The sequence below is a fragment of the Doryrhamphus excisus genome, chromosome 16 (assembly GCF_030265055.1).
Source record: "Doryrhamphus excisus isolate RoL2022-K1 chromosome 16, RoL_Dexc_1.0, whole genome shotgun sequence".
Classification (NCBI taxonomy): domain Eukaryota; kingdom Metazoa; phylum Chordata; class Actinopteri; order Syngnathiformes; family Syngnathidae; genus Doryrhamphus; species Doryrhamphus excisus.
This window is the reverse complement of record NC_080481.1, coordinates 8,115,279-8,141,753: the sequence shown is the minus strand read 5'-3', so window position 1 is coordinate 8,141,753 and position 26,475 is coordinate 8,115,279. Positions and strand designations below refer to the sequence as shown.

General features: G+C 45.3%; 6 protein-coding genes across 11 annotated transcripts; 2 read left to right on the top strand and 4 right to left on the bottom strand.

The window, feature by feature from the left end:
* Nucleotides 1-33: 33 nt before the first annotated feature.
* LOC131104337 (voltage-dependent L-type calcium channel subunit beta-4-like) lies at nucleotides 34-13,012 on the top strand. Of its 5 annotated transcripts, none has more exons than XM_058051400.1 (14): nucleotides 34-244; nucleotides 1,890-1,973; nucleotides 4,320-4,490; nucleotides 4,573-4,695; nucleotides 4,800-4,927; nucleotides 6,775-6,851; nucleotides 7,288-7,307; nucleotides 8,073-8,153; nucleotides 9,287-9,345; nucleotides 9,418-9,527; nucleotides 9,594-9,745; nucleotides 10,119-10,214; nucleotides 10,286-10,471; nucleotides 10,542-13,012. In XM_058051400.1, the coding sequence occupies exons 1-14, from the start codon at nucleotides 182-184 to the stop codon at nucleotides 10,794-10,796; spliced, it is 1,605 nt and encodes a 534-aa protein (XP_057907383.1). In that variant the 5' UTR covers nucleotides 34-181; the 3' UTR covers nucleotides 10,797-13,012. The 5 variants fall into 5 exon arrangements, with proteins under 5 accessions (XP_057907383.1, XP_057907382.1, XP_057907384.1 ...); XM_058051399.1 differs by having other exon boundaries at nucleotides 36-244; nucleotides 10,539-13,012; XM_058051401.1 differs by lacking the exon at nucleotides 6,775-6,851 and having other exon boundaries at nucleotides 36-244; nucleotides 7,289-7,307; nucleotides 10,539-13,012.
* An 851-nt stretch (nucleotides 13,013-13,863) lies between these two features.
* LOC131104339 (ETS translocation variant 5-like) lies at nucleotides 13,864-18,123 on the bottom strand. 2 transcript variants are annotated; one of them, XM_058051404.1, is made up of 13 exons: nucleotides 17,966-18,123; nucleotides 17,395-17,460; nucleotides 17,249-17,324; nucleotides 17,104-17,151; nucleotides 16,971-17,021; nucleotides 16,469-16,577; nucleotides 16,206-16,403; nucleotides 15,869-16,137; nucleotides 15,703-15,768; nucleotides 15,564-15,632; nucleotides 15,078-15,229; nucleotides 14,892-14,993; nucleotides 13,864-14,815 (listed from the first exon to the last, which is right to left on the bottom strand). In XM_058051404.1, the coding sequence occupies exons 2-13, from the start codon at nucleotides 17,440-17,442 to the stop codon at nucleotides 14,582-14,584; spliced, it is 1,422 nt and encodes a 473-aa protein (XP_057907387.1). In that variant the 5' UTR covers nucleotides 17,443-17,460; nucleotides 17,966-18,123; the 3' UTR covers nucleotides 13,864-14,581. The 2 variants fall into 2 exon arrangements, with proteins under 2 accessions (XP_057907387.1, XP_057907389.1); XM_058051406.1 differs by having other exon boundaries at nucleotides 17,956-18,121.
* Nucleotides 18,124-19,253: 1,130 nt separating this feature from the next.
* Nucleotides 19,254-20,427, bottom strand: LOC131104343 (gamma-crystallin M2-like). Its single transcript, XM_058051410.1, has 3 exons — nucleotides 20,269-20,427; nucleotides 19,909-20,151; nucleotides 19,254-19,591 (listed from the first exon to the last, which is right to left on the bottom strand). The coding sequence occupies exons 1-3, from the start codon at nucleotides 20,284-20,286 to the stop codon at nucleotides 19,319-19,321; spliced, it is 534 nt and encodes a 177-aa protein (XP_057907393.1). The 5' UTR covers nucleotides 20,287-20,427; the 3' UTR covers nucleotides 19,254-19,318.
* Nucleotides 20,428-21,774: 1,347 nt separating this feature from the next.
* Nucleotides 21,775-22,652, bottom strand: LOC131104344 (gamma-crystallin M2-like). The gene is made up of 3 exons (XM_058051411.1): nucleotides 22,488-22,652; nucleotides 22,165-22,407; nucleotides 21,775-22,098 (listed from the first exon to the last, which is right to left on the bottom strand). Exons 1-3 carry the CDS (start codon nucleotides 22,494-22,496, stop codon nucleotides 21,823-21,825), a joined length of 528 nt encoding a protein of 175 aa, XP_057907394.1. The 5' UTR covers nucleotides 22,497-22,652; the 3' UTR covers nucleotides 21,775-21,822.
* A 332-nt stretch (nucleotides 22,653-22,984) lies between these two features.
* On the bottom strand, nucleotides 22,985-23,891 carry LOC131104340 (gamma-crystallin M3-like). The gene is made up of 3 exons (XM_058051407.1): nucleotides 23,781-23,891; nucleotides 23,446-23,694; nucleotides 22,985-23,305 (listed from the first exon to the last, which is right to left on the bottom strand). The coding sequence occupies exons 1-3, from the start codon at nucleotides 23,856-23,858 to the stop codon at nucleotides 23,030-23,032; spliced, it is 603 nt and encodes a 200-aa protein (XP_057907390.1). The 5' UTR covers nucleotides 23,859-23,891; the 3' UTR covers nucleotides 22,985-23,029.
* Nucleotides 23,892-24,237: 346 nt separating this feature from the next.
* LOC131104341 (gamma-crystallin M3-like) lies at nucleotides 24,238-25,135 on the top strand. Its single transcript, XM_058051408.1, has 3 exons — nucleotides 24,238-24,380; nucleotides 24,470-24,733; nucleotides 24,802-25,135. Exons 1-3 carry the CDS (start codon nucleotides 24,327-24,329, stop codon nucleotides 25,078-25,080), a joined length of 597 nt encoding a protein of 198 aa, XP_057907391.1. The 5' UTR covers nucleotides 24,238-24,326; the 3' UTR covers nucleotides 25,081-25,135.
* The last annotated feature ends 1,340 nt before the right edge of the window (nucleotides 25,136-26,475 follow it).

Here is a 26,475-nt window from a genome sequence, read left to right as displayed (position 1 = left end):
CAAGTCTTCTAGCTCGCATCAGCTGCAGGAGCACCTGCGCCCTGGCAGTGGAGGAGATCAGACAGCGAGAACTCATGTCCCGCTGTGCGGTGTGAAGCTGGATCACACAACCCGAAACCCACCACCCCTCCGCTGGGCCGCACCGGAGCAGCCAGCTCTCTGGACCGATGTCCTGGCCGAAATGTCCCGACACATCTACATACGGAACAAGATTGGTGAGGGCATCCAAGCGCCCATCTTCCAGGTAACAGCTCTCTAAATTACCTTTAAAATTTCATCTCTTGCACTTCATTCATCCCATTTTATGTTTACACCTTTTTTTGTTGTAACTTTACTCATTTCTTGACATGAATGTATAAATGCTGCGTTTTAATGTTTAATTGGCCTTGATAGTCTCTACCTTAGATTCAACTGAATTGCATTTACAAAACATTGTTAGACTGCTGATTGTTATAGGAGGCTATTTAAAGTCTGTTCTTTTCTCTTCTTGGCTTGAATGTGGTGACGGTGAGAGATGCTGACCCAAATGAATGGCCCTGTTTGGGCTCTGGCTTACAGTGACATTGCCGTTCACTCTGGAGAATTGGGCAGAAATGGGGCAAATCACTGGCAGATAATTAATTTAGCTCTCTGGAGACAAAGCCTGTAGTTATATTTGGACTTTCAGGGGGCGAGACAAAGAGGGGGAGAGAGGCAGTAAGAGGACAAAAGACACCATTCTTAAAAAAACAAAACACAATTCTAAATCTTGCCACTAGGGAGGGGCCACATGATCATAAAGTCACTTAGATGCACACTCTGTATATTCATGTTTTCAATAACTTGTGACATTTAGACACATCTAATGTGGTCATTACAGTTTTTGCTTAAAAAAACTCGGGTAAAGCAACTGATTGGGGTGGGAAACGGCTATTAGCAACCCTGCTCCTTGTATGCACACTCTATAATGCTACACAGAATAGCGTTTTTACTCCATGACTTACACAAAATAAACACAGTTAGGACACCGATAAACTGTTACTGCTTCCCTTCTGACTCTTCCACACGACCAATGTTGGAAAGGCGTAGGGTTTCAGCAAGTTTGTCGGCCAGTCCAGCTTCATACTGGCCCATGTTCACGACGTCGTGAAAGTGACTGCTTCCTCTCCGTAGGCCGCTGGAACGTCCTGGCTTGCAGTCTGAACACCGCGTCTATACAATCCACACTGCTTGCCAGCAACACTTACAATCATATATTAATTCGTGTTTAGCTCACTACAAGTTTTCAGGCCGGATTTAAAGTTGACTGGCGAAAGCTAGTAGTGCTCCTGCCACACGGCACAGAGGAGGGGGTGCCATGGAGCTTTAGGTTGTGCAGGGACATCAAACGGCAGCTGGCTATGTAGCGATGTTTCAGGGGGGTATCCTGGTCATTTTAACAGGACAACGCTGCCTTGCACCAATTGGTCATGTAGAAGTGTACAGTATATGATTGGCAGCACAGTCACTCACAGTCAGGAGATCCAGTTTTGAATCCCCGTTGGAACATCTCTGAGAAGAGTTTTCATGTTCTCGCTGTGCCTATGTGGGTTTTCTCCAGGTACTTCCTCCCACAGTAAAAAAACATGCATTGATGTAAGGCTCACTGAAGACTTTTGAGATCCATCGGTGTGAATGGCTTTTTGTCCGTATGTGCCCTCCCGTGATTGGCTGGTGAGCAGTCCAGGGTGCGCTATAGACTTATATAGAAGATTTATAGCTATTATATTGCTATAGAGAGTATTTCCATGAAGCCTCTTGGAGTATACATCTCAGTCAAGTTTGTATTGTTTATTGTCTTTTTTTAGGAGCAATACTATTATTAGGTAATTTGGCTTTCTCACACAGTCCACTCTAAATTGTTTTTACAGGTGAACCGGGGCACTTACTCCAGGAGGAGCCGCCTGAAGAGGTCTGACGGCAGCACCACTTCCACCAGCTTTATCCTCAGACAGGTGCTGAGCAGTGCAACACACACACACACCACCCCTCCCTACATGCTGTGCGTAGGGCCCCCAGAACCACGGGAGTCTCAATTTGCAAAAAAAAGATAAATCTGAAATGATGGTGGTGTAATGGTACAGCTGCCGCCAGCTGCTGACAGTCATTTTGTTCAGGGGCTGTCCTGTATGTAACTAAAAGTCACTGTGATAAGATAACTATTTTATGTGTTGGTTTTGTTTTCCGGGCAGCACGGCGGGCGAGTGGTTAGCGTGCAGACCTCACAGCTAGGAGACCAGAGTTCAATTCCACCCTCGGCCATCTCTGTGTGGAGTTTGCATGTTCTCCCCGTGCATGCGTGGGTTTTCTCCGGGTACTCCGGTTTCCTCCCCCATTCCAAAAACATGCTAGGTTGATTGGCGACTCCAAATTGTCCATAGGTATGAATGTGAGTGTGAATGGTTGTTTGTCTACATGTGCCCTGTGATTGGCTGGCGGCCAGTCCAGGGTGTACCCCGCCTCTCGCCCTAAGACAGCTGGGATAGGCTCCAGCATCCCCCGCGACCCTCGTGAGGAAAAAGCGGTAGAAAATGAATGAATGAATGAATGAATGGTTTTGTTTTCCTACTCATACTCAATGTCCCTGTTGATTGAATGGGATGGCATGTGTTGAAGTGAACCTGTAAGAAGGTTTATGACTATATATGTTGATATTGAGGCCTATAAGCTATGATAAATAATAATCTAATGCTAGCAATATTTAAGAATGCAAGAAAGCAACATTTTAAAATCCAAGTGAAGCAGTAGCAATGACAGCAATGTGCCTTTTATGATATTTTCTATTATCCTTATTTGTGTTAACATTTGAGGCGCATTTGCACTTTCTAGCATAGAATACATGAGGATGAGTGCTAAAAAGGGAAATGGAGGCTGCTGCGCTCCACCCCTCCCACCCCCCTCCAACCGATCCCCGCTGCCTCCCAGCTGACTGGCTCGCCAGACAGCCAATCAGATCGGTGAACATTTGCTCGGTCATCAGCCTCGGATCTGCTGCTGCTGCAGCTGCTTTTGCGTGTGTGATGAAATGAAATGCCAGGATCGGGCTACCTCCAGGGAGAGCCTCTCTGTCCTATAATGTGAACCAGCCAACACCTCTGTGGGATCAGGGAGACGCCGCATCCGCCAGGCCTCCAGAGGACCAGACACCATCCAACAGGAAGGAGAGATCTCTCCTTTTTTTAGTCTTCTGTGCTGTGAAGAGAGGGGATTGTCGTCATCCCCCATCCATCCTTTCCCCCTCTCTCTGGTGCCCCCTCCCTCTTCCTCCGCCTCCACACTTGCTTTTCCCCTCTCATTCTGTGTCAGAGGAGCGCGTTGGAATAACAAACCTCCATGTATGACAATTTGTACCTGCATGGATTTGAAGACTCGGAGGCGGTGAGTGCTTGAACGTGTGCTGCTGTCTTTGTGCCCACACATAGCTTGCCCGAGAGGCCTGTGAGGGGCTCGCCAGCAGCATAGTGCAACGGTGGGCTATGCTTGCTCGTAGGGGGTTGGGTGGGTGTTGGTGTGTGAAGGGGTGGGGGGTACACGGTAGGCAGATGGCCGCCGATTTGTCGTTCCTCTCAGTTTTATCTATTTACCTCCATGTGTGAAGGTGATGTACTGCTGCTGCTGCTGCAGTCTGACATGACGAGCCGGGGCCAGCCATTTGATGCTCATCCTCACCAAGAGCAAAATGTCTTCATTGTTACATGCTCGACATACAGTACGTGAGCCGGGCATTTTACAGTCCACCTGAGGCTGCTCGTGCCGAAGGCTCTGCCCAGGCGCGGAGAATCACGCATCGTGATGTCATGAAGTGGATTGTGATGTTGATGAGTCACAAGCTGAAGCTCCTCTATTGGACAATGGATCGGATGCTGCAAAGCTTCCATCCAGATCCAAAGAGTTTCAGACAACAAATGTCCTCACATATATTACCCACAATGCAACATACTTGAGTGTTTCTTTTGTCAATTTGTACTCAAGCTGAAGTAACCGTTTTGTTTCCTGGAGCCGGATAAGAAAAAGCCATTACACAGATGACTTCCCATGCTGAGCAGCACAAGCGGTGCTGAGCTGATCTTGATGTGTAGAAGCAGCAGAGTAGGCCTTTTATTTAATTATAGCTTAAGAAAGCATAGCAAGTCAAGCAAAGGGCATTTCTGCAGAGGGTGTTTGTTTTCTGTTAACAAAGTGTCTTCCTTGAATTGATTATTTATTGTATGCATTATGTTTGTTTTATATTCTATATATTTCCTTATTGAATCTAAAAAATGTGCTTTTCTAAAGTAAATAATTTCTAATGTTTGTTGCAGGGCTCAGCTGATTCATATACTAGCAGACCATCAGACTCAGATGTCTCTCTGGAGGAAGAGCGTGACGTGCAGGCCCAGGTCCAGAGCCAGAGCCCAAGCCAGAGCCAAGGACCGGGACAGAGCCGGCAGGAGCGGGAGCAGCAGGCCACCATCCAGCTTGAGAGAGCCAAGGTAGTCACACGCACACACACCGTACTTCCAGGTTCTTTTTTGGTTCCTAAAACAGATTCTGACTCTGATTCTGTGCTTTCAGACCAAACCTGTAGCATTCGCTGTGAGGACCAATGTCAGCTACTGCGGCGCTCTGGATGAGGATGTTCCCGTTCCCGCCACAGCTATCTCTTTCGACGCCAAGGACTTCCTCCACATAAAAGAGGTTTGATGCGCCATACGAATGAATCAGTCTGGTATCACTGAAGAACAACCGTGGCTATTTCCTTGTCTTGTTTCCTGTCTTCTGGTACCCTTTTTTTTTTTTAGAAATTCAACAATGACTGGTGGATTGGCCGTTTGGTGAAGGAGGGCTGCGAGATCGGCTTCATCCCCAGTCCACTGAAGCTCGAGAACATCAGGCTCCAGCAGGAGCAAAAAAGAGGACGAGTTCAAGGGTAAGTAACAGAAAACGATTGCAAGTTGTTAAAATGAGGGGAAACGCGTCTTTCTATAGATGATTGGCTAAAAGTATTGACTACTACTAAAGCTTCCATGTGTCAACTGGGGTGGCCGATACTAATACGGACTAAACTTAAGGCCGGTTTTACTTTAAATTATTTTATTTTGAAAGATTCTGTGATTTTGGCTTGTATTTGTTACAATCATGATTATAATCAGAATAAAATACATGAATAATACAATTTAGCAATGTATATATACAGAAACAGACATAAATTTAACAATTTCAACAAAAGTAATAGCAAAATTAGGTAAACAAAAACGGTCATTCAAATCCTTTGCCTTTTTTGCCCCTTAAAGCCCTCCTGCTTCCGATAATGTATTCCCCAATATCAACAAAAACAAAAAACACCACACACATCAATACAGATAGTAGTCGTAGAAATAGTGCTATTGATCAATACTTCAGATAGTAGTATTGATGTGTAGTAAAACCCAAGCAAAAACACTGCAATATTCCTACCAGTCTAGTGGGAGTTAGCACACATGCTACCGTATGCTTGACAATAAACACTTAACATGCATGTCCTCCATCTGCACAGCATTTACATCAGGGGCATTGAAAGTGCAGCTCGGGGGCCGTTTTATGACCCTAAAATAAGATAAATTCATTATTAATGAGATACAGCAATCCCTCGTTAATCGTGGTTAATTGGTTGCAGACCCGACCTTGATCATAGTTCATAGTTATATAGAAAACATGTTTACACCCTCCCAAATACCGTTTAGGACATTAGAGCCCTCTAGACATGAAATAGCACCCCCATAGCCACCTTTACACTTGCATTACCCCATATAGTAGACAGAATAAAATCAAATGTTAGTGTGTTAATGTGTTAGGGATTGTGCCAGTTGTGAGATCATTCAAACATGTAATAAAAGCCTGTTGGTCCCGTGATCAGGTTTGGTGTTTGTGTGTCTCACCGACCATTAGAGTAACATTGACATCTAGTGACCAGGGTAGACTACTACCTGTCATCGCAACATCTTTGAATGCGTCTTCTGAATGTCTTATACAGTCGTCACTCGCCATGCTGCGGTTCCAACCTCACTTTCTGTCCACATGTCTGGAAGACATTTATTGCTGTCCCTTAGAGATAAGGTGAGAAGCACTGTCATCTGGGAGAAACTCCAAGTAGAACCGCTGCTCCTTCTCTCCTGGTCACCTCCATGGGGATGTGTTCAGAGCACGTCGGACCCAGGACATGTTGGCGAGACTATGTTTCCCAGCTGGCCTGGGAATGCCTTGGCTCCATCGTGACAAAGGGGCCGGGGAAGCCTGGTCGTAGAAGATGGATGGTTGATGGATGAACAAGTCTTATTTACGTCTCAAATGTTTTATTTTCTCCTATTATATTTACCGTATTGGGTAGTATGAGAGTAAAGGTGACTATAGGGGTGTTATTTAATGCCTAGAGGGCTCTAATAATCGTTAAACCATATATTTAAACGGTTGTAAACAGGGTTTCTATGCTCTAAATACAAAAATATTCGATTTATAAATAAGGACTCTTACTTAAATGTGCTTTCTTGTGTATGTGAAGGCTGTCAGTAGCTTGCATGCACATCCTCAACTCTCAAAGTGAGATTAATTAACACCAATATCTCCGGACCTGAATGCTCCATTGCTCCTCTTACAAGCTCAGTGACTGCCACCAAAGCATCTCAGACGATCAGACCTGTAATCGGGATTCCTGGAATGATCCCTTTATTTCCTCACATTTTCCGCATTAATGCCAGGCTGTGTTTCTGTCTCTCTTTATCCCCCTCTTGTGTTTTTCAGTAAGTCTGGAGGGAACTCCTCTTCCAGTGTAGAGGATGAGGTGTCTGCCTCTATCCGACCCCTCATATCCTCGGCAGGTGAGCGCATCAGGCAGGGGGAGAGGGCCCTAAGTAGCAAGCCACCTGCTTAGAGTCCACAGCAGCCTAGAATAAGACCATACAGCCTTCCCATGTCTCTGATTAGAGCCTAAGTTCACTGCCTACAGTTGTTGGTACATTTTCCCATGATCCTCCTCTTCCTCCAGTTGAGGACTGCAGGCGCTGTGAGACTGGGGCTTACCACAGTGTGAACCCAACGACAAGACTATGAACCCCCCCCATGAACAGCACTCATGTGATTTTGTGACTATAATAGGAACATAGAAACACTTTTTTTTATATTTCTCTTTATGATAGCTGATAGTTGGTAGGTTTCCTTTGCTCATGGCACGCATGTTAACAAGGTTTCTGACTGTGGCTCCTCCCCCAAGCAGCCGCTGATGACCCTGTCGCTGTCTTCTCTCCCCTCCCACAGGAAAGCAGAAACAGAAAGTGGTAAGTTGGTGAAACCCACTCATGAAGCATCCGCCGAGCTCTTGTGGCGTCCATTGCAGAATGACAGGAGCTTGTGGCGCTCTCGCCACACATCCCATGGAGCGCAAATACTTCAGGCTGACTGAAGTATCACATTTTTTTCTTCTTACATCCGTCATGTAAAATGACCAGCGTGACCAAGTAGTTCAAATATAGACAATGTTGAGGCAAACTGTGTTTGCTGTGTCCTGTTCGCTTGCCACATTGGCATGTCGCTCCTCATCCTTTCAACGTCTTATTATGTTTTAAGTATTGTTTTCCACAAGCATTACAGTTTCAGCAGTTTTTTTTACATTTCCATTGTTGGTAAGCTGTGAATGGGCCCAAAACAGACACTGCAGTCACTTAGAAGTAGTAAAATGTGTCTTCAGCTACATGCCAAAACGGAAGAACCAAAAATGCTCTTCTATGTTGTCTTGATTAGCATGTCAAACTCCTCTATTTGTTGAATTCCCTGGCGACAATCCGCGTGACTCCACGCCATCCACATAGTTCCCATAACGATCCCCATCCCACCTGCGTTTAATCCGAAAGGCATCATAAGAAACTGAACTGAACTGTACCGCTTGGTGGAAACATGAGTTGAATACGTTTGCTTCATGCACCAGCAGCCTGTCATCTAACCATCTGATTGTAATCCACATTCATCCGCTGCCCATGAATGGAGCTGCCTTGCTTGAGCCCACATTTGGCTGCCTGCTGCTGACGAAATGTTTCTGTTGACAGACGGAGCACATCCCCCCGTATGACGTGGTACCCTCCATGAGGCCGGTGGTGCTGGTGGGACCCTCACTCAAAGGTTACGAGGTGAGGTTCGAAGCTCTCACTTCTCCTTTGCTGAGTCAACATGCTAATTGATAATGATTTCACAGGAGGGCCCCAGGCTGGCCACAATAAAAGGCTATTGTGGAGTGGCCTCTTAAATTTTTGTGGATTTGTAAAGATTATGGCTTTGGGGTACAAGCATGCTAACAGAATGTCATCAGCACTTGACATGTAATGGTAATGGTAATGGTTTTATTTCATTTGAACATGCATCAGATTACAATTGAGTGCATCACATAATCAGTTCACAGTTCCACATGTCCAAAAGGAGTAGGAAGAAGCAAAGCTTATTAAATCCTACCCCTCCATTTGGTACTTTTACAATCAGTAACTGTTACATTTGTTGACTTCCTTCTTTCCATAATACAGTTTAAGTTTTTTTTTGTGTTTTTTTTTATAATGCACCTCGTACCGAAGTATGAGGTGATATGACCATCCAATGACATAATGGGTACCATAGTAAGTGTCAATATAGTGATATATATAGCACATCATGACTGGTTCAAGACTCTTCATCCTTGTATTTAGCAAACATTAACTGCTTGTATTGTTTCTTGAATTGGCTCATCGTTGTGCTTACTCAGGTCCTTACTCAATCCATTCCATAGTTTGATTCCACATACTGAAATGCTATGGCTTTTTAACGTAGTCCTAGCATATAAGTGTTTCAAATTGAGTTCTTCCCTGAGATCATATTTCTCCTCTCTTGTAGAGAAGTATTGGATGAAATTTTTAGGTAATTGGTTGTTTTTAGCCTTATGCATTATTTTAGCTGTTTGAAAATTAACTATATCAGCAAGTTTAAGTATTTGTGATTTTAGAAATAAGGAGTTAGTATGTTCTCTGTAGGCGGCATTATGAATTATCCTTACTGACCTTTTTTGCAGTACACTTAGCGAGTGAAGATTGTGACATTTACGCTGTACATTGTTGTTCATATTTGATGTAATCTATTTATTCTCCACATTATTATTATTATTTGTCTTCTTTCATCTCTGGTATTATACGGGAGCCAGGCAACGGCATTTCGTTGGCAATTTCACTTCTGTGTTATTGTGCAATGACAATAAAGGAAGTCTATCTATCTATCTATGTTGTGAACCTCTTCCGTACAGGTGACTGATATGATGCAGAAAGCACTCTTTGACTTCCTGAAGCACAGATTTGATGGCAGGTAGGACCATCTTTCTTCATGTTCTTCTGTCAATCCAGGAGATCTCCAAGAATCTTTGTTTCCACCTTGCAGGATATCGATTACACGAGTCACGGCGGATATATCTTTAGCCAAGAGATCTGTCCTTAACAACCCCAGTAAGCGGGCCATTATCGAGCGGTCCAACACCCGTTCCAGCCTTGGTAAGGAAAGGCACCTGAGTTTTCTTTGTCCAGCCAGTCAATCCTCACCCGTGTTTGTGTCACCAGCTGAAGTGCAAAGCGAGATCGAGCGCATTTTTGAGCTGGCCCGCTCCTTGCAGCTGGTCGTGCTGGATGCCGACACTATCAACCACCCGGCCCAACTCCTCAAGACCTCCTTGGCTCCCATCATTGTCCACGTCAAAGTGTCCTCACCTAAGGTACGCTCGAACGGGGGAGGGGGTTCCACTTCATGGAGGTCATGGCATTTATTCATTAGATGAAGCTCGGTGATCTTCACAGTGACGGAGAAGTCATTCAGTGGAGACAACAAGAACATCTTGATATTTTAAGACAGAATTCCCCAATGTTAAAGGTAACGATTTCGATGATTGGTAGTTCTTTTCCTTCCAATCTGCACCTTTGCATGGAGATGGGGCACCCACCACACAGCAGCTCCAGTGACGAACACCAAGATTATGACCATAAAGCCATGGTCATGTCCATGTCACAGACACTCTGAGCATGAACACTGCATGACAAAGACCCCCAACCATCTTCACTTACACATCTGTGTTTGTCCTTGTCGTCCAGGTTCTACAGAGGCTAGTCAAGTCCAGAGGGAAATCTCAGAGCAAACACCTGAATGTCCAGCTTGTGGCTGCAGACAAACTGGCTCAGTGTCCTCCAGTAAGTGGCCATCTCCGCAGCATGTTGGCATTATTCGGTGCAAATAGTAACCCTGGAGCGTTTGCCGCCAGGAAATGTTTGACATCATCTTGGACGAGAACCAGCTGGAGGATGCCTGCGAGCACCTCGCCGAATACCTGGAGGCCTACTGGAAAGCAACACATACCTCGATGGCAACGCCCTTGAACCCCTTGCTGGGACGCAACCTGGGCACCGGCGCCCTCACAGCGTACCCCACCAGCATCTCTGGACTGCAGGTACACCGCCGCAACCGATTTATTTAAGTTTTACGTCTGTGACTGATGGCTTCACACCAAATCTTAGCAGAGCCAAAGAATGCAACAGAGCAACCACACGGGAGACCACTCCACTGCGAACGAGCGTCGCAACCTGATGACGTCCGACGAAAACTACCACAACGAACGAGCACACAAGGGACGCAACCGCATGTCGTCGGGCTCGCAACACAGCCGAGAGGACCCCTACCAGGACTACCAGGACCCCTATCAGGATGCGTACAAGCCACACCGCAACCGTAGCTCCCCGGGCAGCTACAGCCATGACTCCCGGCATCGGCTCTGAACCCACTTGAGTCATGGCAGGTGTCCACATTATCCAGACCCCACCCACCAACGAACGCTGCCACATAGCCAAGATGTTTCCAAGTTGCCCCTATTTTCAGGGTGGTTCTTTATGCCTCCAAAACATTCACCAAATTGATTCAAGTTTCAGGACGCCCATGCCCACTTCTGGACCTTCTAGATCACGCTGACAAGACGCATGGCATCGATTGTGCTCGCTACCATCAGCGGTGGTGCTGACGTGCCGTCACACCGGGTGAGAAGGAGGTCCACTGTACACAGACAGACAGCCGAAATCCACTCACCTCACATGTAAAAATCCTCTGGCCTTTTAGCTTCCTGCATGTTAATAGATGATGAACGTCTGCTTCCACTGCATAGACCTTTTCTAACTATCCTGTACATACGGAGCTCCCATTTTGTGACTCACCGGATTGCGGCTTGAACGGACGGGTGAACTGGCTGCTAGTTGAAAACTTGGTGCTTCACATACCTGAACCGTTTTGGTTGGTTAACATTACTTTTCTGTAGCGTCAGGGTTTCATTTAGGGGCAAAGACCCCCCTGCGGATGGTTTGGGAGCTTGATTATGATTTAAAAAAAGAAAACAAAAAAGCATCTACTTGGTAAGTTTCAGTTTGGTCGTATTTAAATGAGAGTCTTTTTGTTTCTGTGTGGTTTTCGTGGCTTATTTCCTGTGCTTGGTTTCACCTGCGTCTCCTCAGGTCCATTAGGTGCTTGCCGGCCCCACCCACATGCGACCACGTCTCAGCCAATCAGCCTCCTGCTTGCTTTTGCCTCAATCCTTGAATTCTTACCCCCCTACTTCTGAAGTCTAATTAAGTTCAGATGCTCCTTTGATTCAATTGAAAGTTCTGCCTCGAATGAATTTACTTTCCTCAGCTTGATTGTTCCCTTGAGCTTGCAATACAACCCTTGAGCTGTCGTTCATGCGAGCATGATGCACATTTCTCCTCCCTGAGAAATGAGCAAAGGGAGGATAACGTATAACTTAAGATAGCTGCGTGGAAATAGAAGGCATGGCACAGTAACACCCGATGGAAACGTGTCTTTTCGAGAGTGTTTGCATGACTTGAGGCGCCATGGTGAAGAACAACGTGATGTCATGTCATAGCTTACCCACGTGGTGCAGCTGTGGTTGCTGCTAATGATTTTAAAGCTCCTTATTTTGCATTCTTTTTGTAAATATGTTCTTCTCCAGATCCCAACCCCCACTGGCCAACAACTGCTAATAAATTGCAGTTGGACAAAATACTGATGGTGAATTCGACTCCTTTTACTGACAAGTAAATGTAAATCCTATACAGGCGATAAAGTATGGGGGTTGCGCTCTGATAAGAGAAATGTTTTACAGGTGTATGAAGTTCACTGTTGTCACCAGTGCAACCAATGCAGCGCCAGTTTGCTATGCTAGTCGGACTTGATTGAAATCTTCTGCGAGATACTTGAATGCTTAACATCTTTTACGCCAGATACCCCTTTTGTGTCTGGCTTGGACATTATTTGCGTCAAAATCAAGTGGTGAGCTGCCTGTTGGAGAACCTAGGGGTAAAAATGCCTTTAGAACATTAGTCGTTAAAAATAAAGACGGACAGGAGAAAATAACCCCAGAGTATTGGCTTTGTAAAATAGTACAACAAACAGTGTGCTGCTTGGGAAGATAAGGAGATAATATCCACATATCTCATGGTCAATTATATCAGGAGAGATGATTTCTTAGAGGTTAATACTATATTAACCGATATTGCATTTTTAATGCTGATATCAGGCCAATAATTACCAGTATCGATAGTTATCGGACATCCCTAACAGAGACGCTTCACACACTAAAATGAGGACAAGGTTTCAGTGGTGTCCAATACGAAGCAGCATGCTGTTTTCAAATTAGGATCTTTATGTACTGTACTATGCAACCGCAAACTGTGTGCAATGCTTCATGCCATGGCCTCTCCGAGCATCTCCTTTTCCACACAGCTTCATCGGGACCGTCAAGGGAATCTTGTGTTTATTGTGGATTTGTCTGTGGAAGGTGAAAAACCCCAGCGGCTAATGCGGTATTTGCATGCATAATATACCCTTCTTGTTTATAAAGAGGAATTATAGAAGAACCATGTGACTTTGGAGGTGGGCTGAGTTTAAGGCAAAGCTCCAAGTGACTGAAAATATTTCTTTTGCAAAATAAAAAAAGCCGTTCTAAGATTGTCTGCTGTGTTTCTTTTTTCCAATTTAACAGATTGTGTGTAAAGGAGATCCATTGGTAGGTAGAAAAAACGAAAATGTTGGATTGACAATATTGCTGTTAATATTACCTGTGAACGAGTGGTTAGCGCGCAGACCTCACAGCTAGGAGGACCATGGTTCGATTCCACCCTCGGCCATCTCTGTGTGGAGTTTGCATGTTCTCCCCGTGCATGCATGGATTTTCTCCGGGTACTCCGGTTTCCTCCCACATTCCAAAAACATGCTAGGTTAATTGGCGACTCCAAATTGTCCATAGGTATGAATGTGAGTGTGAATGGTTGTTTGTCTATATGTATCCTGTGTTGGCTGGCGACCAGTCCAGGGTGTACCCCGCCCTCGCCTGAAGACAGCTGGGATAGGCTCCAGCATGCCTGCGACCCTAGTGAGGAAAAAGCGGTAGAAAATGAATGAATTACCTGTGAAGTTCAGCTTTTCAAATTGGAAGCCTCACTCTCTGAGACTAACGTACAATACCTGACCGCTAGAGGTCAGTGTACAGTACAGTGTACAGTACAGCATAACTTAGCTCTGATGAATACACAAGAATGGTGCGTAGAAAACCATACACGGTTGGATCAGACCATCATTGTGTAATTTTTTTTCTAATCAAAGAATAAACTTTCTTGTTCCACAACATTTAGGACTTTTAAGAAGTTTCAATTAACTGTCCTACTGCGTCCAATCTCGCTTGGAGAGTTCTTATCAACTGCCACATTGTTGACCCCACATGATCCCAAATATACATCACCTTTCATTAGTGGCGAGTTCCTACAAATCTAAAGTGAACACAATTTATCCAAAAAAATGTTAGAGTAAAATAGTTTTATTGTATCAGTGAAGATTAACGGAAGGCACACGTATAGCATGTGAAGGTCAATACTTTCCTCCATTGATCACAGAACAAAACATCCATGTGTAATCAGTAAAGCACGAGGTCGCTCTGTCGCTGACACATTACGCAAATCACTGCCGTTTGGAAAAATATATTCATATACAGTATAACTATACAGCGTTTCTACACACTGAAGCGACTCTACTTTACAAAATGCAGAAAAGTACCTTGACACAGTTGGTTGTAAGAAATCGTCATGCTAGGAGTGAATCAAAAATAGTAGCAGTACTTTTTGTCATAAAACAGTTCAAGGAACAAAAAAAACATACAAGTCCATATAATGCCAAAAATATTAGCTTTGAAAACACAAAAAAAAGACATTCCAATATACGTGTTTATAAGAGGACATCTGAAAAATATGAGAGTCCCTTTCAGGCAAGTTAGAGTTGCATGGCTTGGAGAGATTGTTTTTGGTTGAATTTGAGCACTTCCCCTTGCCGGCTTTTCATAATAAAAGTGTTCAGAGATATTTGTGAGTGATGTGAGTCCGGTACAAATGATCTGATTGTTGTTTGCAGAAATATGACTGAAATACTGTGAGGGAGAGGTTTAAAACAGACAAAGCCATACCAGAGTGAAGGTAGTTTATAGAGTTTAAACGCCTCATCATGATCTGATACCGGAGACCGTGGTTTAGTACAGGCAGCTGTCGGGGAAGGCCAGTCTCTGAATGCACTGCTCGCTCCCGTCCGCCAAGTAAGGACCCTCCTCCTCGTAGGAGGGCAGGGGCAGCCCGTCCTCCTCAGCAGCCGGTAGGGGGGCATCTGGGTCGGGCTTCAGGCTGGGCCTCTGGTTGTCTGGGAACGCCAAGGAGAAGAGCGCCTGGGGGTTGCACACAAACTTGTAGACGTACCTTTCCCCGGCAACCTGCAGGAGGAATCAATCAAAAGGAGAGAACCTCAGCGCTCATCGCCTCTTTTTGGATCAGGGTGATTTCCTTTACCTTCTGCATGATGCCCTTCTCGTAGTAGTACCTCAGTGAGCGGCTCAGCTTGTCATAGTTCATGGCGGGTCGATTCTTCTGGATGCCCCAGAGCCGGGCCACCTGGATGAAAGAGGAAAACATCAAACCACACCTTTGATGATGTCTCACTGCAGGGTTCAGTGTATGACGTCATGCCTGACCAACCTCTTCGGGGTCAATGAGTTTGAACTCCATGTTGCGCCCCGTCCACACAATCAGATGCGTGTTGGCCGGGTCGTCCAGCAGTGTCAGGAGAAACTGCCAGAGCTGCAGGGAGCCGCGGCGCTGGTATGGCAAAACGTCCTGCTTGACTTTACCTAAAAAGGCATCTTTGGTCATTTTACTGTGAAAGGTGGTTCTTGTTATCGAAAAAGTAGTCAAGGGTTAGAAATCGTATTAAAAAAATAACAGCAATGTGTTTGGCATTATTGGCATCAAAAAGGAAGGCTGATATGCTGGGGGTGTACCTAGCATGTAAAGCGGCTGTTTGAAAGTGAAAGTTAAGCTTGTGTGAAAGTGAAAGTTATGCTTGTGAGAAAGTGATAAGAATTAATCTTTTGCACGTCTGCCTTCATTTTCCCAAGTGTTACACAACTCTAATTGTGCTATGTGAGTGTGTGCCAACAAAAGCATAATAATATCCAACATTACCCTCCAGTCTGTCTGGAACAACGCAAGCATCATCGTAGTAAAAGTGTGCCTCTGAGTCACGAGCAAATCCTGACAGTGGAAAAACACAAAATGAAATTAAAAACAACAGATTGACAGATTGACAAAAGCACACACTCACCTGTGCTACTGTTGTGGTACACGCCTGACGTTTTGCCAAAGGATGATGACTGGCAGGTTTGGACTTCTGCACGACATGTAAACACGACACACGGCATATGTGACATCTTGGTTGTCGTCTGTCGTACATTCCATTGTAATGTCCCACTTATGATCCCCATACACACCTGTGTCAAAGCTGAAGTCCCGCGGCTCTTGTTTGATGGTGACATGGTTGAAGTTGGACCCGCTCAGACCGCAGGGTACCGCCTCCGGGTAGCGTGGGTCCACCAGCTCCTGTTTGCAAACGGCTCGGCCACTGAGTGGAGCCAGAGGTTCTGACAGATGCCGCTGGTACAACGGGCGGCTAACGTGGCTTGAGTGTGGGTAGGGCACGTTGTCCATTTTTTTCGGCGGTAGAAAGGACAAACACGGTTCAGACATATGTCTCTGAAACCTGAGAGGACATTCCAGTCAAAAGCCATAAGGTTGTGCTCTTTAAGTAAGACTGGGTTAAGAACTCACCTCTGTTCAGAACCAAAGGCTCCAGCGGGGCAGTGGATAGGATGATGTGGCAAAGCAAACGGCTGGTTCTGATTGGCATGCTGCTGTGGCAAGCTGTGGTGGTGGGTGGGGTTTGGGGTGGACACCTGGTTTGCGGGACAGCCAGTAACCCGCCTTTGCAAGGGCACCGTGAACTGAGCTGCTTTCCTGTCACAGGCACTGTGGAACGGCACCGCATGATGTGAATTTACATTGTTACACCTCAGGCGGGAAGGCATCCTAACCTGTAGCTGTTAAGGCACACATCTGCGTGCGGCGTCCTGCAGGGGGACACATCTTTGGACGGGCTCAACTCTCGCTTCACTTTGCTAACCGGCGGCCCTTGAAATATCACTGCAAGGTAACAAATGCACCATTTATGCTTCCATTGCCTTTTATATAAGATTTCATTGAAATATATTGTCAATACAAGGTTTGACATTTAACCACAATACAAAGCACAATAAACAGATCCTTTTGAAACATATTAATGACAAACATCATGCTACCATATATATGCATGATATAATCTTAATATAAAGCATGCGAACAACAAATGGATAGCAGATGGAGGTGATGTGAATATTTTGCTGACCAATAAGATGTACTAATGGCGCATTACAGATGTATTGCACAACATCCAAGTGTTTGTTCCTTCCGACCACAAACAATCCCAACATGAGGAAGGCTTAAATAATTGATGTTCAACGTAACCCCCCCCCACACACACACACATGCTCTACTCACAGTTACTGGACTGGAAATCTGGGACAAACTGCTCATCGTCAGGAACCTGAGCTGTCAAGGGACAGATAAAAACAGGTCAGATGTTACATAAATCCCAGGAAGTACACATATCCCACAATGCCTTGCTCTGTACCTTCTGCAATCCAAATTTCCTGAAGCTGGCTCAGATCTTGGAAAAGGTCTGTGGAGACACATAAAGAAAGCATTTTTTGTTTGTAAACCTCCAAAATGTAACATTTTCCACAGATTTACAGGACGGGACAACATGGCAGGCGTACCCTCTGTGTCTTGATCCAAGCCAGCATCCAAGAACTTCCTTTTCCGGTCTCCGAGGCATCGGTCTGTTTGGCATTTCTGTACACAAACAGCAGGGGTTCGGCATCAGCTGGCAATCGTGAATGCTTCTGATACAACATTGACTTACACTCTCTGGTACCACAAAGGGGACTTGTTGGTCATAAAAGCAGTCCATGTTGCGGAAGTCTTCACCCTGGAGTAAATAGAGTCAAATAAATATTCACCAAGTATTAATATATATTCCTACCGAATACATAAAGGTTATAACTTTTGTATTTGTTAAATAGTGACTTCTAGTGACTGGAACCGTGACATTCCAATGGTAAACAAAAGTGTGAATGGAGTTGACGCAAGGAGGGGGCGGGGGGACGGGTGCTTGTTTTTCACAATGAAGTGAAACTTGATCGCAGGCCGAGAATGGTGGGGGCGGAGGGGCAGCTCGCCATTGACAAGTATTTTAACACAGCTCAAAGAGGCACGATCGACGACACAAACGGGTCGAAAAGAGTCGCAGTTGCGCGCGCGCACAGCCGCACATACACAACTGCACTGCGTTGATAGATGCGATCCAAAAATGGACGCACTGTTACCTCTCCGTCATAAAATGGCGAATGATTCTGCAGCGTGATGGCAAAAAAAAGACACGAAACCGTTGCCAGGATGAATAATATCACAAATAACAACGCACCTCGTCTCACCTGACAAGAGAAGTTTCTCAACAGCGTGGAAGTTGAACTCGACCAGGGTTTCCTCCCCTACATTCCCCGCAAAGCCTCGAATAAAAATTCGGCTGCGGATTTTTGGTCAATGGAGAACCTCCAGGCACTGGATGCGAGCCAAGCCCCGTGCTCAATTTTCATTGGCTCACTGAAACGTCAATCAAATGTCAGCCAATGTACTCCGAGAGCGCACTTACAGACATCCCTTGTGCTTTTTTATGAATGGCCTCGCTTCATTCATGCCCTCTTAAAGGGCCAGACGGCCCATTACGTAATCACGTCTATATGGGGAAGTACAGTACAGAAACAAAAACACATGAAAACGCTTATCCATATTTCTATTTATCTTCTGCATAATACCCCCATTTAGTCGTTTATCTATGACCAGCAACAACTATATTTGACGATATTTTCATTCAGGTATCTGTATTTAATGAATACTTACAATGTAACTAACTTGTAAAGCCCTTGTGCAAATACAACTAATCATGGTAACTTGTGACAAAGTCCCCTGACCTCTTTTTCATGGCTCAGCAAATTGTTGGGGTTATACTTAAAAAGTGACGAATCACAGAGATCCTTGTTCAAACATTAGCCGTGTGCTGCAGTTGTTGATTTACAAGGCCAATGTTGACTCAGAAGTCACATGTATTGTAGGCATTCATAATGTCATGGTTAATGGTTTCCTTATTCTGCTTACATAATTATTATTCACCTTCGTTTTGGTCAAGGATGATCCACATGGTGGGATTTGTTTGACCGAGCATTGTGTGGCGCTTGTATGTTCTCCAGCTTTTCATCCACATGAATTTTGAAATAAATTGAGATTTAATATGTTTATGATGAACCTGGAGGAGCGTAGCGTCCTGCGGGACGTAGCCTGACCAATGTATTTGGTGGACACCATGAAGCCACGGTATTTATAAGATTAAGACAAATTGACAGTGGACGATATGATTCAGACTCCAAATGGGATCATCAGCACATCAGTTAAGCTGTGCATTACTCGTCTGTATTTGTGCACAAGCTGAGAGTCAGATATGCGGTGCTGCTCATTGTTTTCCGGCACCTCACAACAATGCCTGTTGGCATTCTACCATCTGCTTGTGTCATCACAAGCTTTTTCAGCTCTTTCTGGGCTTTGCCATCCCTCACCGGGTGCTAGCACACCTCATGCCTACACTGGTTGAACAACAACCTTCACCTTCACCATAACTGATCTTCTACCTTTTTGAGTTCTTTTGCCGTCAAATAAAAACAAACAACAAACACTCAAGCTCGTGCATTTATTGCAGGGGAGGATCAAGGAGATGGATGCTTCAAGGCGGTGGGCTAGTAGTCTGCAACACGCCTCATGGAGCCCACGGTGGGAAGAAGGGCCCCCCACTCGGCATGCCGTCTGTATTCGCCCTTCTCCAGCAGGTACTGACGCCCCCTGTAGTTCGGCTGCTCATAGAACACCCAAATGCCATCTTGAACGTGAGCCGAGTGAACGTCCCGGTAGCGCCAACGGTCCTGCAGGTTTGGCTGGTCGTCGCTGAACTCCATCATCTGGCCGTCAAAGTCTGGACGTTCGTAGATGCGAATCCTGTGCCTGCTTGGAGGCTGGAATGCAAACAGGAAGTACCGTGTTGCTGTCGGAGAACTTGATGATCACACAATTTAAAAGCTTTCGAAATTAATCAAGAATGATGCCACGCCCCCTCTAAAACATGAAAGTTAAGTCTGTGTGCAAGAGAAAGTGAAGCTCGTGTGTCTGCCTCTTCCATCGGTCATATGCAAGTGTTGCACAACTCTGATTGCCAAGGAGGCCTTCTATGAGAAGCCATAAAACTGAGCTAACGGACTGAATATAATAAAGGTGTAATACTAATATCTAAAATAGTGATAATGAGCACCACTTCTCCTTTCACAGGACTTACGTGTCTGATCAGGCGACAGGAGCGGATGGTGTCGTTGAAGCCATTCCAGCTCTGGTAGTTGGGGTACTCGCCTTGCACCAGCACATACTGGTACCCCATGTACTGGGGCCTTTCATAGAGGACCCAAGTGCCGCCTTCCACCCGGATGGAATTGCAGCGGCTCAAGTGGGAGCTGAGCTCAGGACAGTCACTGCTGCATTCAAAGTAGCGACCCTGGTAGTTCTTGTCCTCGTAGAAGAAAATCTACAAAAAGGGAATTCATCATTTTTGTGGTCATAAAAGTGGCTTTGCAATGAGAAGATATAATCAAACTCGCATTGCAATGAAGGCTAACTTCCAGTCGGTCTGCGATTTACTCACCTTCCCTGTGCGCTCCATGGTCACTTAGTGCTCCCTGTCAGTTTCATCACACCAAAATCCTTCATTCGGGCTGCCTTGCTGCCACTCCACTTTTATATGAAGGCTGATGAAATGCAATGCCAGTGGAATGATTGTCATTCAAATGAGCTGCCCATTAACTTTGGCACATTAGCTGATGCTGCATTTGGCCTTTATATGTGTTGATACTGAAATTTTGAATGAACGCTGACGTCTGACTCAAGAAAAAAGGCAGTTGGGATCAGATTTGCTGCATCAAACAATTCTTTGTGACTTAAGGTTGGGTTGATTAAATTGCATGATTTTGATTAATGTATGACATGAATGACACGAATGACTGACATGTCTTCAATTTATGGGTGTGAAGCAAATAAAAGCAGCCTTTTCCATTTTAAACTGGTGAAAAATAAAATCTATGACTGAGAAAATCATTGATAGAAAATATCAATTAGCCTTACACTCATATTTTTGGGAATGGAAACCCATGCATCCACGGGGAACATGCAAACTCTGCACAGAGGTGCTCAAACAGCGATTGGAACCCAGTTCTTTGACATGCTAACCACTATATATAATAATATAAACACCGTTACCTCAAAATACAAATATGAAAAAATAATCAGAATAGTTAAAACCATGAACAATTTATATAACCTCTCAGTTTTACACACAGTAATGCTCTATATAAGCTACATTTATGCAATACTGGCCAGCAGGGCACGTGTCGACATTCATATCCATGGACAATTTAGAGTCTTCAATTAACATATGGTATATTTTTGGAAAGTGGGAGGGAACCAGAGTAACCAGAAAACAAGCACATACAGTCTTCTGACTCTGTGGGCAACATCCTAACAACTAGTCCACCGTGCGGCATATCTGAAGCAATGTAAGTTTTTTCATTTTAAAACTAATGATTAGTGGTTTGCGGCACGGCGGTCGAGTGGTTAGCACTCAGAGCCAGGAGTCCAGGGTTCAATTCCACCCTCGGCCATCTCTGTGTGGAGTTTGTATGTTCTCCCCGTGCATGCGTGGGTTTTCTCCGGGTACTCCGGTTTCCTCCCACATTCCAAAAACATGCTAGGTTAATTGGCAACTCCAAATTGTCCATAGGTATGAATGTGAGTGTGAATGGTTGTTTGTCTATATGTGCCCTGTGATTGGCTGTGTAGGGTGTACCCCGCCTCTTACCCAAAGACAGCTGGGATAGGCTCCAGCACCCCCCGCGACCCCCATGAGGAAAAAGCGGTAGAAAATGAATGAATGAATGAGTGGTTCAGGTTTGGTAGTAGTTCCTCATTAAATACTGTCATTTTGTGTACCTTATTGTTACTGTGAAACCTGTTCAAAAATGTGAAATCCTGTGCATATTTGAAAGTTTTTAAAAAAGTCTCAACTTTCTCTGTGCCCTTAGCATCAGCCCATCTTGCCTCATATACGTGATGTGTGTGAACCGGTAACAAACGAGAGAAAACAGTTAGAGTCTGCTGGAGTTTCTTTCTCATTTATTGATGGTCAATGCTTTTCCAGTGGCGGCTAGAACTCTGTGATCCTGCGGAAGGAGCCTACGCCAGGAGAGGAGGCCCCCCAATCGGCATGCTGCCGATACTCGCCCTGCTCCAGGAGGTATTGGTGCCCCCTGTAGTTGGGGAGGTCGTAGAACACCCAGGCGCCATCGGTCACCACACAGGAGTAGGCCTCGCGCACCTTGTAGGTGTCGTACAGCGATGGACAGTCATCACTGCACTCCACCATCTGACCCCCAAAGTTTGGCCTCTCGTACAGTCTCAGCTTCCAGGCGCTGCCGTAAACCTGGGCGTACCGGAGATATTAATAACACAGGAAATAAAAGCTACTCTGTGATCACATGATGCTTACGTTCTTAATCACGCGGCAGGATTTGACGCTGTCGCTGAAGGCCATCCACTGCTGGTTATCAGCGTACTCTCCTGGGCAGAGGATGTACTGGAAGCCCTTGTAGTTGGGCCTCTCGTAAATCACCCACACGCCACTCTCCACCCGGATGGAGCTGCAGCGGGTGAAGTAGGTGTGCAGGTCTGCACAGTCACTGCTGCAGTTGTAGCAGCGGCCCTGGAACTTCTTCTCCTCGTAGAAAGTGATCTTTGGCAAAGACAGGAGCAACACTGTGAGGCATTTGCACTGGACAAGACCCCACAACAGTCATAATGGTTTGATCTCACCTTCCCCATGTTGATGCCCTGCAATACTCGGTCCTTGCTGCAGCCCCATCAAAGTATTTATCGATAAACAAAATGTGCAGAGCGAGGCAAGCCTTTGATACCCAGATGAGGTGGATTTACATATCAGCAAAATGGTGTTGTTTGATTGGCTTTTGTTCCACCGTGATGAGGACTGGCAATCAAACACATGCTGGAACAGGGAGGGCTGTGGTGTGGTTGAAGGGTGGGGGTGGAGGGGGGGGGGGGGGTGTGCGGTGTTCAATGGTGCATCCCACATCACTCCAGTCGTTTCTGGTGCCACTTTTACAGCATTCAGACCTTTTGAATGGCAATGTAGGCCATGCTTGATGGAGGTAAACAAGAATGTACTTCAAGCATTGCATGGGAATGAAGACTAGTTCTAGTCATGCTATGACAGGACAACATGCAGGGGGCTGTGGGGAACACAACAGGGAACACTGACATGAAAACATGATGATGGAAGAAGCTGGAGTCAGTTTTCCGCATTTCAGCTTGCTTTATTCAACAAGTGACAGATGAAGCTAACAGGTGTCCATGATGCGCCGGATGGAGCTCATTCGGATGATGTTGCTCACGCCCATCTCACGGAGGTTGCGGTGCTCGCCGGGCTTCAGGTACAGCATCCGTCCCCTGAAGTTGGGCTGCTCAAACATCAGCCAGTGGCCCTCCATCACGTTGCACGACTGGCAGTCGGACATGCGCAGGCGGTCCACGTTGTCGCAGTCGTCAGTCAACTCGTGCATCTGGCCCCCGAAGTTCTCCTTTTCGTAGATTCTCACTCGGAAGGGTCCCCTGTGCTGTGGGGGGGGGACACCGGCACCAAAAGGTGATTGAACACAGTCAAAGAATCAAAATGCTCAAGCTTCTGTAAGCAAAGTCAATAACAAATGCAAAAAGGGTTTAGGGAAAGATCTCACAACATCTTGCATGAACCTACCAGAGGAATCATGCGGGAGGATCTGATGCAGTCACTCATGTTGATCCCCATCAAACGCTGGCTGTCTGGGTACTCGCCTCTCCGGACCAGCACCTGATGGCCCTTAAAGTTGGGCTTCTCATAGACCATGAAGAGGCCGCTCTCCACCCGACAGGAATTGCACCTGCTCAGGTAGGTGGTCAGCTCGGGGCAGTCGCTGCTGGTCTCATAGGAGCGACCCTGGAAGTTGCGGTCCTCGTAGAAGATGATCTGTGAGAGAAGAGTGCCAAGTCCAACGTCTGTGAGTGGAAAGCTGCTCAGCCCGTGATGGTGATGCACCACCATTTCTCACTTACCCTCCCCATGGTCATGGTATTTGTGAGATAACTGCAGATGTACAGCTTCAGCATCAAGCCTTGTCCCTTTTTATACATTGCGCATTGTCATAATACTTCCACATGGATTGTGCTAAAGCCCTGGAGTCATCACTCTATATTGTGTGCCAGGCTGTATCACTATAGGGTGACGGACTTCACTGTATGTCAGAATGTAGCCTTTGTTAGAAGTGGCTGTTTAATGCTGCAAACCTCAACTATGGAATTGATAGTGGCGACCATCTATGTGATGACCTGACACAAAAGGTCTCATACGAGCTGGAAACTCCTCTATAGATTTTATTTATGTACAAGTAATAATTTGAGGAACGTGTTGCTTCTCTGATGAGCTTGCATTACCCCCCCCCCCCCCCCGCCCCCAAAATGAATTCAATAATGGCTATAGAGGTCTGCTGCAAAAAACAAACAAACAAAAAAAAAACAGGCAAAAGAATGCAGGCCCGTGATGAGTCATGATGTTTGACACAAAGGTGTGCCAGGTTGTCTGAGGCTGAGGGTCGGTATAAAATGGGCTCAGTTGTTGGCATGGTTGCAAAAACTACAAGCGTCACCATGGGCAGGGTAACAGCCAAGCCAGAGTTGCACACAGTTTGGAATTACATGAGTGTAGCAAAACTGTTAAAAGTTTGCACTGTGTGTGTCTTTCCCAGATCATTTTCTTTGAGGAGAAGAACTTCCAGGGTCGCTCCTACGAATGCAGCAGCGACTGTTCAGACATCCACCTCCACCTGAACCGCTGCAACTCCTGCAGGGTGGAGAATGGCTGCTTCGTGCTTTACGACCGCTCCAACTTCATGGGTAACCAGATCTACCTGAGAAGGGGCGAGTACTCGGACCTGCTGCGCATTGGAAGCATCATGGGCATGGGAACAGTGGTGATGGACACGGTTCGCTCTTGCCGCCTGATCCCCATGGTAAGAACATTTCCGTGGAGACACAATCTCCTGGATGGGCTTGTCATCACATGTTACTCTTTCAACAGCACAGGGGACAGTTCAGGATGAGGATCTACGAGCTTGAAAACTTCACGGGTCAGATGCAGGAGCTGGTGGAGGACTGCGAGTCACTCCAGGACCGCCTGTATATGTCTGACTGCCAGTCCTGCAACGTGATGGAGGGCCACTGGCTGCTGTTTGAGCAGCCCAACTTTAGAGGCCGTATGATCTACGTGAGGCCAGGAGAGCACAGGAGCCTCCGGGAAAGCGGCATGAGCAATATTATGAGGATCAGCTCCATCAGACGCATCATGGATGTGTGCTGATTCGCAGTCATGTATAAACACTCTCAATCAAAATAAAGTAAAACAACAAGAACAATCTTTGTGCTGTATATTTCATCTGGTTCTGATTTAAAACACACATATTCTTTACGCGTGGATACATGAAGGACAAAAGGTGTTCCTCTCACTACAAGCAACTTCATATCAACTTTTAAAATGCTAATTTTACATTAAGACAGAGAAAGCAGGTCTTTCCAGGTAAACATGGGTCCCGAAAAGTGATGCCGTCATCACTCTCAGTGATGCAGGTGGAGCCGAGCTCACAATCACGGCCACAATGGGGGATCGAGAGCAAACAATAGCAAACTCAGTGGTGACGTATAAAATGAGCGATGCCCTGCTGACACAGATAATAGACATTGAAAGCCAATCATATAAAAGCTGCTGCTTGGTGAGCAGTATTCTTGTTTCCTTTCAAAAAGGCTGCAATGCATTTGAATGTTTAGGCATTGATCAGTATGCCGTACAGTACTGTGCAATAGTGGAGCGTGAAGAACTTCTTTTAAATCCGGCCCACCCAAAGCATCCAAATTACTTCATTAAAACCTTATATTGGGCATTGATATGACTTTTCTAAATATTCCCACATTTAGTGTCATTTGATGTTGATCATTTTTCCATTTAAAATTAATGGGCATTTTAAATGGTGTCCTCTGTTGGTGAAAATCCACCTAATATTCTCCATTAACAGTGACTGCGTGGCTTAAAGTATATTCTAATCACATGTCGAGTAGAAGAGGCAGAAGGGGGGACAACTGCAGACCACAAACTATAGTCATGGTGTCAGATAAATAAAAGAGAAATGTTTGTGTTCATACAAATGTATAGATAAAATGACATTCATTTGAGTGAAGAACTGCAGTCAATATCGATATTAGATAATATCAGTGTATCAAGAAAGCCAATATTGAGCCTCTGTTAGTAAAATAATGTTATTTTTTAAAACTATTCGTGAACAATTTGCACATTAAAAGTAATCCTAACATGTTTTCAAAGCAGAGGCTCTGATGAGGTTTGATACAAAGCTGAATGGTGGTTTGTTTACAAAGTGAAAATAACAACTATAATATTTCTTTGGCATATTTTGCTGTGTAGTTTGCCACATTTTTGCTTGCAAGCACGTCAAGGAGAAAACACACGGCTGATCGGAATTCCACCAGGGATCAAACCTCGTTTGACTTAAATAAAAAAGACACTCACATAATGTTTGTTTTATTTTTATTTCATATCAACTGTCTTTCTGTTTGTTATTCTTGTTAATCCCCTGTTCCAAACATGTTCATGTAAACGTCACAGGAATTGTTATTATAATTCTGGAAGAACCGACTATCCCTGGTTTTATTCGACATTGAAAAAGAATGGGGAAATGATCATTAG